At 46.0% G+C, this 13,128-nt stretch overlaps 1 protein-coding gene across 1 annotated transcript in view; it reads right to left on the minus strand.

The window, feature by feature from the left end:
- Positions 1-13,128, minus strand: part of LOC140906948 (store-operated calcium entry regulator STIMATE) — an 85,910-nt gene that overhangs the window by 20,876 nt on the left and 51,906 nt on the right. Inside the window, exon 5 of the mRNA XM_073331928.2 lies at positions 12,712-12,833. Within this exon, the coding sequence (XP_073188029.2) occupies positions 12,712-12,833 (122 nt within the window). The remainder of the gene's footprint in view (positions 1-12,711; positions 12,834-13,128) is intronic.

Consider the following 13,128-nt stretch of genomic DNA (forward strand, 5'->3'; position numbering starts at 1 on the left):
CTGCGGAAGAGAAGAATGAGGAGGGATTTAATAGCTGCTTTCAGCAACCTGAAAGGGGGTTCCAAACAGGATGGATCTAGATTGTTCTCAGTGGTAGCAGATGACAGAATGAGGAGTAATGGTCTCAAGTTGCAGTGGAGGAGGTTTAGGTTGGATATTAGGAAAAACTTTTTCACTAGGAGGGTGGTGAAACACTGGAATGTGTTACCTAGGAAAGTGGTGGAATCTCCTTCCTTAGATATTTTTATGGTCAGGCTTGACAAATCCCTGGCTGGGATGATTTAACTGGGGATTGGTCCTACTTTGAGCAGAGGGTTGGACTAGATGACCTCCTGAGGTCCCTTCCAACCCTGATATTCTATGATTCTATGACAGGAGAAGAAGTGTTATTTACTCCTTCTTGTAACATAAGAACTGTGGGGCTCACCAAATGAAATTAATAGGCAGCAGGTTTAAAACAAACAAAGAAAAGGAATTATTTTTTCACACAACACAGTGGCAACCTGTGGAACTCTTTGCCAGAGGATGTTGTGAAGGACAAGAAAATAACAGGGTTCAAAAAAGAACTAGATAAACTCATGGAGGATAGGTCCATCAATGGCTATTAGCCAGGATGGGCAAGGATGGTGTCCCTAGCCTCTGTTTGCAAGAAGTTGGGAATGGGAGACAGGAGATGGATCACTTGATCATTACCTGTTCTGTTCATTTCCCCTGGGGCACCTGGCATTAGCCACTGTCAGAAGACAGGATACTGGGCTAGATGGACCTTTGGTCTGACCCAGTATGGCTGTTCTTAAGGCAGGTTGGAGTAACAGCCAACCTAAATCTTTGCCCAAAACTCAAACCAAATTCCAGCCTTTTCCTGGCTTTGAAATCTGCTCAGGTTTTTCCTCTCTCATGTTCCACTTGAAAAATTCAGCTAGCTGTTCTTCTTGATTTTCTTGTTTGCCAAGCCTATTTATAAAGAAGGCCTGCTCACTCTAAGAGCACTTTATCTCCGTACCTGCGGGAGAGCGATCAAAATACTAATTCAGCATTATGAATTTGTTGCATAGTACTTTCTAGATGCACTGTACAAAGCTGGGTTGAAAGAAAGGAAACTTAAACCCAAATATCTTCAGCAGCAGCAGAAGCAAAACCATACTGGCCAGGTTGGGGTTTGTATAGATTTGTTTTTAAGCCTTACTATCTCACTATCTTACAATCACTGTGACCACCTCAAAGACATTAGTCTTTCATCCTTTAACACACCCCGGAGGCAGGGTAGTATCCACATTTTACAGATGAATTGAGGCATAGAATAGATTCGGCAACTTCGCCAAAGTCACACAGGAAATCTGGGCCATATTCACAGACGTGTGATGCTGGCAGACCAGGTGCCAGCTCATGCCAGAGTCCCAGGCCAATTCCCGTGTGCATTAGTATAGATCAAAGTGATGGTTAAATGTAAAAAGGGTATTTGGTGTTTAAACTTCATGAAAACTGGTGGGATGTTACTTGCATTGTTTTCACTTATCTGTATCCTGTTATAACGTAGGAGCAAACATTCACATTGTGTTTATTCCTGTAACTAAATAACCCATCAAAGGAGAAAGAAGCCTTGTAGAATGCAAAAGAAGAACTTTAACAGAAAAGTGCTAATTTCAAGGGAAGTGGCCATTTTGGGCGATGATCAGAGGTCAAAGGCTCAAAATGCATTCCTCACTTTCTATCATCAAAGTGAAAGGCCACATGGGTAGTGACACTGCCAGCTTGTTTTCTGTGAAAAGCTCCTTGAATCCATACTTGTAAAGATCTTACACTTCTGAACTGTTTGGACTCTTCCAAGGAAGTGTACCAGATGCAACGTGGAGATATCCAGAGACAATCTGGGTATCCAGAAAAAACTTTTGGGAAACTGGCATTATTACATCACTGCCACCATTTGGAATTAAACCTGTGCATATATTCTACCTGCTTTCATCTCTCAATAACTCTCATTTCCTTTTGTTAGCTAAATCAACCTTAAGTTAGTTTACTATAGATTTGGCCACCACTATTGTCTTTGGTGTAAGATCTAGAGTATCAATTGATTTGGGGTAAGTGACTGGTCTTTTGGGACTGGAAGCGACCTAAATGTGATGTGATTTTGGGTGCAAGTGACCATTTTATCACAAAGTCCAGTTTGTCTGGGTGGCAAGATAGATTGGAGAATCTAAGGGGACTGTCTGTAACTCCATGGTAAGACTGGCATAGTGATCCAGGAGTTCACATTTGTCACTGCCTTGGTGAAGTCTGATTACAGAACACACCACCAGGCTTGGGCATCTGCCCTGTTTTCCGACAGGCCGTCCTGAGGTAGGCACTCACAGTCGTGAGCCACTCCAGACAGCATGACACCCAGGAATTATACCCCGATCTTGCATGTCGATGTCCTAATATAAATAATACATTGGACAGGGCCCAACTGCAGTCAGGATCCCATTGTGCTGTAGTGCCTAGTCTCTTCCTCAAAGCGCTTATACCCTGTCGAGTCACCAAGTAGAAGAACTTGCCCAAGGTCAGTGACAGAGGAAGAAATAGAATCCAGCTCTCCCAAATCCCAGATTCAGTGCCCTACCCACTGAACCATACTACCTCTCCATCCATCCCCTCTTGTGAAAGTCCTTAAGAGGCAGAGATAAGGAAATTTAGCTACAGATTCAGTCACCACAGGGAAACATATAGTCCCAGAGAATGGATGCTAGTTTTATCCCCCCTCAAAAGCTTCCAGCTATCACTGCAGAACAAAACAGTCTGATATGGTACTTGTACGGGCGGACTGCAGAGCCACACAGAAATTGGGGAAGTCATTTTCCTTCATGTAGAATAGGAAGAGAATAAGGCGGAGACCAGACTAAGCCTTGTGTTTACTTTGAGGCTGCCTAAACCCTTTAACTAGAGCTGTGCAAAACTCAGCTAGTTTGAGCCACGTGGCCTTGCAAACCTGCTCTTCACTTTGGCATTTCTGAGAGAAACAAACAGATCCAAAAAAACCTCAAAGCAAAACCCAACAGTCACACTGGAAACAGACAGCACTGCACCTTTTGGTTATGTTGCGATATCAGACACTGGCCTGGACTCCCGAAACTTTCAATAAGCCGGGCCAGAGTTTAAATCAGGCAAGTTTTGCCTGGTTCAGGGTTTCCACTGTGGATGCCTCAAGTCTCTAGCCCGGTGATCTCAATGCAACACTGCCGGCATGGTTACCCTTTACGTCGTTATTCTCCATCACATACCGACTGCACAAGTCAACAGAAGAGCTGTCAAAGAGGTACAGACCCCACTACTGAGATGTTCCAAGCAACAGGTGTGGCTGTTTTGTCCCTTCTCTTCCATGTTCTTCATTTTATTTTCAAAACTGAGGAAAAAAGTTTTAATGCAACAGAGGAACAATCGGTTCTTCAGCATAAAGAAGTTTCAGGGTTAGACATGCGTTTGTTTTTATCCTCTGCCCAGAGGCTCTGGGGATTTTGGAGTTGTTCTTCGCAGGAGTTTGGTCTCCTAGGAACAAGAGGTTGCTCAGTGCCAAAATATCTCATTGGCCTGGGGTAAACGTCAAACTGTTTTATGGATTTTCGTAAGTGGCTGCATGGTTGACTGGCTCTGTCAATGGAATTTAGATCTTCTCATTTTCAGCCGTGAGCTCAAATCTAGCCTGGGGAAGCAATCAGCTGAAGTGATCAGGTGCCCATTGGGCTGCTAGGTGAGGTGACTTGGTCGTCCGAGTCCTATTTGGCAAGGAAGAGTGCCAATATTACAAGAATCATTAAACGGGCATCACAGAACCCCTTCTTTTCTTCTGATCTACAGTGCCACACATTGTGATGGATCTCACCTCTCAGATAACTGGGTCCCAAACTACTCAGGCTTTACAGACTGGCACCCAACACCTTCCTAAGCACACACAGGAGACTCTAGGCACCTAGTTCAGAGCCATAGGTCATTGAGCGCAGACTGCTTTAATCAATGGGCAAGATGCTGCATTCTGCTTTAGCTAAAGGCTCCAGATGCTTTTCACATAGAACACATTATAATCAGACCTTGAGATTCCACAGCCACAGAAACAGTGCAGCCTCCAAGTTGAACTATAGATGGGGTGGGGAGGAGGGACGGGCGAAACGCATTATATGCCACAGTTGATACTTGAGAATCTAGGAGAAACAATGGATCCATTACAACCCCTGAGATTGCAAGGAACGGTGGCAAACTCAGGACATACACAGAGTGCCCTCATCCCCAGTCACACCTGATTCAGTCTGATCCTATCGGAGCTTACATTACACAGGTCCCTACCTTTGCCGGCCTCGGCGAGTGCAAGCTACAGCATTTGTGTCAGACTACAGGGAAATCTAGATCGCAGCACGTCATTCATATAGCATGGATACTGCTGGGAAAGCTGCCTCCTCTCTCCTGCACACACAAATTCAATAGCAAGGCTAGAACAATGCAGAATCTCACACCTACTGGCCACTGGCAGATGCAAAAAAGTCTTAATGATGCCAACAGCAAATGGTTAACACTCATGTGTCAAACTTAATGAGTAGATAAATCGTTTCCCAGAAGAATATGAAGAGTGAACAGTAAATCCACGCAGTGTGGGGTCTGGGCAGGAAGCTTTTGTGCTGCCAGCTTTTGAGACTTCTTAGTGAGCCAAGAAATCCCCCAAGTGAGTCTTCTCACCCACTTCCACAAGAGCCCGTAGGCTGGTCAACTCCTCATTGAGATCAATACTGATCGGTCCAACAAAATCAGCATGGACACTTTGTATCTGTGACCACCAACAGGAGGAGAGAGAGTGAGCCACAGGGGATTTGGTATTAACGCCTGCACAAGTCAACAGAAGAGCTGTCAAAGAGGCACAGACCCCACTACTGAGATGTTCCAAGCAACAGGTGTGGCTGTTTTGTCCCTTCTCTTCCATGTTCTTCATTTTATTTTCAAAACTGAGGAAAAAAGTTTTAATCCAACAGAGGAACAATCGGTTCTTCAGCATAAAGAAGTTTCAGGGTTAGACATGCGTTTGTTTTTATCCTCTGCCCAGAGGCTCTGGGGGTTTTGGAGTTGTGCTTCGCAGGAGTTTGGTCTCCTAGGAACAAGAGGCTGCTCAGTGCCAAAATATCTCATTGGCCTGGGGTAAATGTCAAACTGTTTTATGGTTATTCTTAAGTGGCTGCATGGCTGAGTGGCTGGGGGAAGGGATAGCTCAGTGGTTTGAGCATTGGCCTGCTAAACCCAGGGTTGTGAGTTCAATCCTTGAGGGGGCCATTTGGGATCTGGGCCAAAAATTGGGGATTGGTCCTGCTTTGAGCAGGGGGTTGGACTAGATGACCTCCTGAGGTCCCTTCCAACCCTGATATTCTGTGATTCTATGGATCCTCAGACCCACGCACTGCTCCCTCGGACACAGGCCCAGATAGCCTCCTCGCAAGTCCCATAAAGCCAGACTCACCTCCTGGAGACACTGGAAAGAGGTGATCATCTGACCTGAGCAAACATTCAATTCCAATCCTGTGTATAAAAGGCTTCAAAGATATTCTTGCACTGTAGCTAGCAAGTGTCAGAAGAAAGCATACACCATCTTCTCTGCTGTAGTCCCCTGAGTCTTCACTCACGTCTCTCCATGGTACAGGAATGTCCTTCTCCTCATGTCTCATGTGTTCCAGCTGTGCTGGGGGTGAGAGCCTCCCGGTAGCTTGCAAAGCTTGAATGCCTCATGAGCAGCGGTGCTACTCTCACTCCAAGCCATTACCACACAACAGAATTACTTTTAATCCATGTGGCTTCTACTGCACTGAGCTGTCAGCAAACCCCATACATCCCTGTCTGATAGCTTTATTCGCTGCCTTTATGAAGCCATATGTGCACTGAGCATATACAAAAGGGTTAACTGCAAACCCAATAGCTATATAGAAGCCAGAAGGCAAATGGAAATTGAGAGGGTGATGGTTTGAATACTCTAGAGTAGCGTACAAAGAGATACAGTAATAATTCTGCTGGAAGTACGTTTGCATTTAAAGGTAACATTTAATTGAACACAACACGGATGGAGAGCGCTGGCTTGTCAGCTCTGGAGAAGAACATCTTATTTAACCACAGGATCAAGGGCAGCAACGTACAAGCCTCTCGCATAGGCTGCCTCAATACGACTCATAGCCAAGGCGCAGGTGCCACCTATCAGAGCAGATTTTCATCACCCTTAGCATCTGGCAAGACTGCCAACAAGGGTGCCAGGCAGGCCCAATCCAACATGAATATGGATAGAGTCTGAGGCCCGATTTCAGTGGGCACTGGATCACACTGAGATTGGGCAGGGCCCTGGATCCATTGCTCCAGTTCAGACCCCTCTCTTGAACCACTGGTAACTGAACTGAGAATAGAGCTGTACTTCAGTTTTCATATCATACAACTGCAGGAGTTAATACCAGTTTAAGTCCCATGCATTACAGTGATTCTCCAGTGCCCTGTGCCTTGTGGAGGCATCTGCACCCGGGCACAGTGGGTGCCTGCAAGTGCAGAATTCCAGTTTCACACCCGCTTTGCCCAGATGGAAATGCTGCCAGGAGGGGCAAGGCAGTGAGAGATCAGGCCTTTGGTAGTGTTGGACTATTAGGGTTTCCCCCCCCACTCACTTTCCCCCACATACAGGAGTAGTGAGCTAGAATGCAAAGTCAGCCCCCTTCCCCACAGCATCTGGATATTTTTGGTAAGATTTAAGCACTAACAGACAGCTCTCCCTTGGCTGCCCAGGACGTGGGAACACTTGTTATGGAAATATTGTATAAATACCATGACAACAGGCCCAAAAGCATCCCACACAGGTCCTCAGTTAAACTCAACAGCTGGCACGGAGCATGCTCTCCTACAACTAACTTTGACCAGCCGAATTCAATAGGGTTCTGACCAGAATGTCTTTACATCTCCAGCCAGCAAACTGACTGAATCATCATGCTTAGAACCTCTAGAGTCATTGGAACTGCAGGTTCATATCCCAGAAATATCCACTCAAGCCCTCCTTCCTGGAGAGAAAACTGAAGGACATCTATAGGAGGGGGATGAGGATATAGGGAGGGGGATGAACAGGTGAGAAGGGATGTAAAAAATATTTTCAAACAAAATTGACATGCAACGTACTAACTTACACCTTGAGCACGGCACTTATTCATTGTTCCCTCTCCCCAGTTCTTTGTTAGCACATTGTCTATTTGAGACTATGCTCTTTGGGGTAGGAACCATGATTTTGTGCGAGTCTGAGGTGCCCGGCACAGCATGGCTCCCTATTGCTTGCAAACCCCTGATCGCCCACTTCATTTTAAGTGATCTCCCACAGCATGCATGGGTTCCTTATGCTTAACAATTTGTCCCAACTTGTATTTAGCTCAGGCGAGGTCTACACTAAAAAAGTTAAGAAAAATCCACACTCTTGAGCAATGTAGTTAAGCTGACCTAAGCCCAGGTGTAGACAGCACTAGGTCTACGGAAGAACTGTTCTGTTGACCTAACTCCTGCTTCTTGGGGAGATGGATTAACCACAGCAATGGGAGAACCCCATCCTGTCACTGCAGGGAGTGTCTACACTGCAGCGCTACCATGGCAGCATTTCTAGTGAAAACAGAGCCTTAGACTTAGGTTACCTTCCCCAAGCCTGAAGAAGGCTGAGGTTTTAGCACTAGGCAGGGAGAGGACAGATTGTACTTCAACGATATTCCAGGGGGAAACCACAACTGGAATTTGGACAGGACAGGTTGGACAGAAGGTTGGACAGGTGCTCCTTATGGTGTTGCTTCTCCGTGGAAGAGGAGTGCAGCTGCAGCAATCTGTTTCACTTTACACAAAGCAAGAGCAGCTCTTAAGGATCCAGCAATTTCCCAATCAAGCCCGCAATCCACCGAAATTTGATCTCCAATGTCTCAGGTCATTGTTAAAAGATTTTAGTCCCCTAAGAGTTGTTATTTTCCAAAAGCATGGAGGAGCCAGGAACAGCTAACACAAAAATCAGTCAAGCCAGATAATAGATGGCACCTAGCTGTTCTCCTGGTTAGCCAACTGGCATTCTTCCTTCTAAGCAAAGAGGACTTTGCTCTAGCTGGGCTTAATTTTAAAAAGCAGCTTCTGCTCCCTCCTCCATGCCTGAAGCTGAACAGAAAACACAGGGAAGTTTTCACCCATATTAACAAAGCTTTAACTAATCTTAAGAACTAAGAATGGCCATACTGGGATCAGACCAATAGTCCATCTAACCTAGCATCCTGTCTTCCGACAGTGGCCAGTGCCAGGTGAATGGACAGAACAGGTCATCATCAAGTGATCCATCCCCTGTCACCCATTCCCACCTTCTGGCAATCAGAGACTAGGGACTCTTCAGAATCTTGCAGAGGATTAATGAAGTTTCTTTATAAAGTTTTAACCTCTCTCTCCAGAAGCGTGGCTTGAACTACCAAAACAAGTCACTCTTTTGCTGTGAAAGCCATGGATCTTTTTATTAATTTCAGAACCAAATATGTTATAAAGTTTCTCCCCAGCGATGTCATGCCAAGATCTCAGAGCAAGCCAAACACTGAATAAAGCCTCAATACCCCTATTGGCTCAAGGTCTCTCTCTAGAGAGTGCCCCAATATGAAAAAAATTTGGTAGAGAGGTTGAGCGACTGGTTCAAAGTAACAATGGCAGGGCTGGGAGAACAGAACTCTGGCACCCTGGCTTAGTTACCATTAGACAACCTCCAGTCCGGTTTGGAAGCTACAATAATGCTGACAAGTTTGGTGCAGAGTCTGGAATCAAGCCAGGGATATGGATTCTTCCCCTACTTTTCTACCATCACACCAGACTCCCACTTGCTGTCTCCAAGGGAAACGCTTGAATTTCTTGAAGAGCCAAGCACTCACATGGAACTTCACACAGGGGAGAAAATACATTTTTAGTTTAAAATACCAAGAAAGTTTAAAGCATTTGTTTCAATTATATACACAAGAATGTCACTCTGCCCCTCAATGTCCCAACCATCCAGGCCACGTCAAACTACTGCCACTTCTTGCTCTAGTTAGTATATCTAAGATCCATCCTTCTTTCTCCCTACAGACCCCCCACAAAAACAACCACCCACCATCCTTTCATCCAGGGTCACATCCCCCAGCCAGATGGTTTCAGCCTCCTCCTTTTTGGCCCTCTAACCACTCATCTGTCAATTGACACAAAAAGACAGCAACCAAGTTACATTCTTGCCCAGATGACCCTCCCCACTTTGAATTGGCTCACCAAATCAAAGATCAGGCTTCTTGTCTTCAAGGCCCTGCATAACTCTTCGGCCATTTTGTCCTTTGCTTCTCCAGCAGCTACCTCCAAACCTCCCATGCCACTGCCTAGGCAAGAACTGCCCTGCCTTAGGAAGTTCACAGCACTGCTATACTCTCTCCATTCAAATCCCTCTGGAAGACCTAACTCTCCACAACGTCTGAAGACAGTGATCTGGGCAAGAATGTAACTTGGCTGCTATCTGTGTGTGTCAATTGGAAGGGTGAAGATGAGTGGTTAGAGGTCCAAAAAGGAGGAGGTTGCAGCCATCTGGCTGGGAACCGTGATCCCAGATGAAAGGTTTTTATGCTGTAGGGAAGAAGGATGGATATTAGATGCACTAACTAGCTACAAGAGGCACAACTGCAGGGTAATCTGGGATTGTGTTTACAAAAGTATGAGCTCTCTAACACAGCTTCCATAAAGAAGGTTGCTTTGAGACATACAAATCTCACACTTCACCCCCACCTATGCCTGTTTTTCTAACCGACATTAGACGCTTCTGAAAGCTTACACCCGTTTCAGGAAGAATCATGACTAAACAAGTCCGTTTAAACTAGCTCTCTCTTGGTTTCTATCGGAAGGAACCTAACCTTGCAGGATTAGTTTATTTGTACAGCACTTTCAAGATGTGAAGCACTAAACAAGGGACTGATCCAAAGTTCAAGTCAATGGGAGTCTTTACACTGATTTCACTTTGGATCAAACGCTAATTGCTTAGATTACCAGATGAAAAGCAAAGGGGGGGGGAAGGAGTCAATCCTGTTTTCATTAAAATATCCCCAATAATTAAACCTTTAGGGGGTGGGAAAGTGAGAATGTAGCTTTTACTGATGGAATGGTTCAGGAACAGAAGGAATTCTGTAGGACATGCTGAAGTTTCAGTGGGTCTTTAAGATCACAAAAAACCCCCAATCTTTTCAAAGCAGTAGGGAAGAATTATTTTTTGGTCTTCCCCCTCCGAAAGACAGAAGTACTGTACTCCCTTAACTTCATCTTCTATTTAGAAAGACAAGTGCTACCCTCTAGTGGAAATGTTTAAAAAAACCAGGCTCACAGATCCCAAAGCAGGGGATGAAATAAAGGAAGGATGATGGTAGAATCTCAGAACTTCAAACTGAATATCAGGAATACACTAAGTAATTTCTGAATCCATGATCTAGATGTAAGCAGTGTCAGGATGAGCTCCACCCTGACATCTGGTGGTGAGGTGTGGCAAGTTGTGGAAAAGAACTTCAGGGGCAGATCTCATTTGCATAGACACACCCACCACGCCTAGAATGAGACCATAGCTGCCCAAATGGTCACTTTGGCTGCTGTGGGATCCCCAGTGTCTCTGTTATTGGGGCAGGAAGAATAAATTGTTATTACCCTGATTATGGGAACTGTGCTTGGAACTGTACGTGGCCTTTTGTTACGATGGAGGGATTCACCATCATCTAAGTAGCACTCGCTAGGCAAGGGTCATGGGTTCCAAAACTGTGTGAATGGAGAGAGGCTGGGGACAAGTATTAATACTTGGTGGCATGGGCCCCTTGGTGAGGGCCTTACATGCTGATTGCACTTCCTCCTCTCTCCACTGTGGAATATCAGAGATAATTTTGATTTCATTAGAAGTCTAGTTATAGGCTGCTGAGCTCACTTTGGGCTGACAGTGCCCCAGCACTGGGGCTCCCCTACTATAAGCTGAATTCACCTAAGAGCTGAAATCACTGAGTGTTGTGTTAAGTAGTGGGGGAGCCTGAAGATATATTGTGGAGCAGTTTGCGGGACGGCTGGTGAAGCAGTTCGACACGGAGCAGTGTGTGGATGGCAGGAGCTGCTTGTGGGCCGTGGAGCTGAGTGAAGGAGTTCGTGGGGCGGCTGGCGGAGCGGAGCGCAGCTGAGCGAAGGAGTTCGTGGGGCGGCTGGCGGAGCGGAGCGCAGCTGAACGAAGGAGTTCGTGGGGCGGCTGGCGGAGCGGAGCGCAGCTGAACGAAGGAGTTCGTGGGGCGGCTGGCGGAGCGGAGCGCAGCTGCGCGAAGGAGTTTTGTGGGGCGGCTGGCGGAGCGGAGCGCCGCTATGGAGCTATGGGGCGGTCAGCTTCAGATCACGTAAGGTGCCTCTTACCCCCGTCCCATTTCCACCCAGGTTGGGAGGTAAAGCTCCGCCGATAAACTTTCGAACTCTGGGGCTGCCCTGACCAGGGACAGAGACTTTTGGGGCATTGGACTTTTGGGGTTGCTGGACTCAAGAACCAAAGGGAAAAGGGCATGCCCCAATTTGCCTGGGGTGGGGTTGTTTTTGCTCATGGGTTGTGTTATGAATCCGGTTGGTGGTGTTTCCCCAACATAATGCCACATTGTTTCTCTCTGTTATTAAAAGACTTTTGCTACACTCAGACTATGTGCTTGCGAGAGGGGAAGTATTGCCTCTTGGAGGCGCCCAGCGGGGGTGGTATATATTTGTCCCAGGTCACTGGGTGGGGGCTCGAGCCGGTTTGCATTGTGTTATTGGAATGGAACCCCTAGATATTGAACCCGGCCCTTGTTGCTGCCAACTCTGACGGGCAGAAGGGTTACATAGAAATAGAGTTTTGGGGCCGGATTCTATTCTTTAGGACCTATGCAACCCCAAATGGATGAGACTGCTGGCTGGGCATTTCCAGCTAAGGATCCTTGATTCAAAACACTTCCTCCACCCAAGTGCAAAGCAACCTTGAGTAGTCAACATTTAGAATGTGCTGAAAAGGCTTACGTATTCTCCTAGAGAGGCAGGTTGAATGGGTACCTCACCAAGGAGTTGGAGAGTGAAATTTTTACTTTTGCTGAGTAGGAAGAGCTTGTGGATACTGATCTATTTGTTACCTAATGATTTCATGACATTTTTAATATGAAAGCTAATCTCTAGCACAGGGATTCTCAAACTAGGGGTCAGGACCCCTCAGAGAGTCATGAGTTTATTACCTGGGGGATGGGGGGGAGGGTCGCGAGCTGTCAGCCTCTACCCCAAACCCCACTTTGCCTCCAGTATTTATAATGGTGTTAAATATATAAAAAAAGAGTTTTTAATTTATTGGGGGGGGTCGCACTCAGAGGCTTCTTATGTTGAAGGGGTCACCAGTACAAAAGTTTGAGAAACACTGCTATGACTGACAGGTACCTCTGAGAATTAACTATTCATCTGAATCACAGAACTGGAAGGGACCTCGAGAGGTCATCTAGTCCAGTCCCCTGCACTCTAGGCAGGACTAAGTATTATATCTAAGTATTAAAGTATCTTCTTTGAATGCACCCAGTGTTAGTTCCATTAGCCTGAATCTTCCAGTAAACATCAGAAGCGTGAACTTGCTGTGTCTTTTGTGCAAAGATGATATAGAAATATTGGAGGGAAAGGAAGAAGATCGGGTTGTCCTACACCTACCATACTCTCCAAAGGCTAGGCATGTGTACTTCCGATGCTCCACAAGCCAGGAGACAACCTTCACACCGAACCAGATCAGCAGCATCCCCAGTGTGGCATCGAGGATGAAATTCATTAGGTAGCTAACAGAGGGGGGAGAAAACACCCTGTGTAACACTTGAAGATTCAGGCTCAGCTGGGTTCTTAGCTCCCAGGGAATCAGAATAGATTCTGATAGATACTTTGGAAATCCCCATTCAGATAAGACGAGCTTCATTATATTCAGCAGTCCCAATTCTCCTTCCCTGTATATTGGTGAGACAATGAAATAACTGCATTAAAGCCAACAGTGCTGTTGGCATAGAATCTATATAAGTGAGAAGCCACAAATGAAAGGAGAATTGGGTCCATTGCCTCCCCTGTTCCCCCGCACCTCCC

Source organism: Lepidochelys kempii, chromosome 1 (assembly GCF_965140285.1).
Source record: "Lepidochelys kempii isolate rLepKem1 chromosome 1, rLepKem1.hap1, whole genome shotgun sequence".
Taxonomy (NCBI): Eukaryota; Metazoa; Chordata; order Testudines; family Cheloniidae; genus Lepidochelys; species Lepidochelys kempii.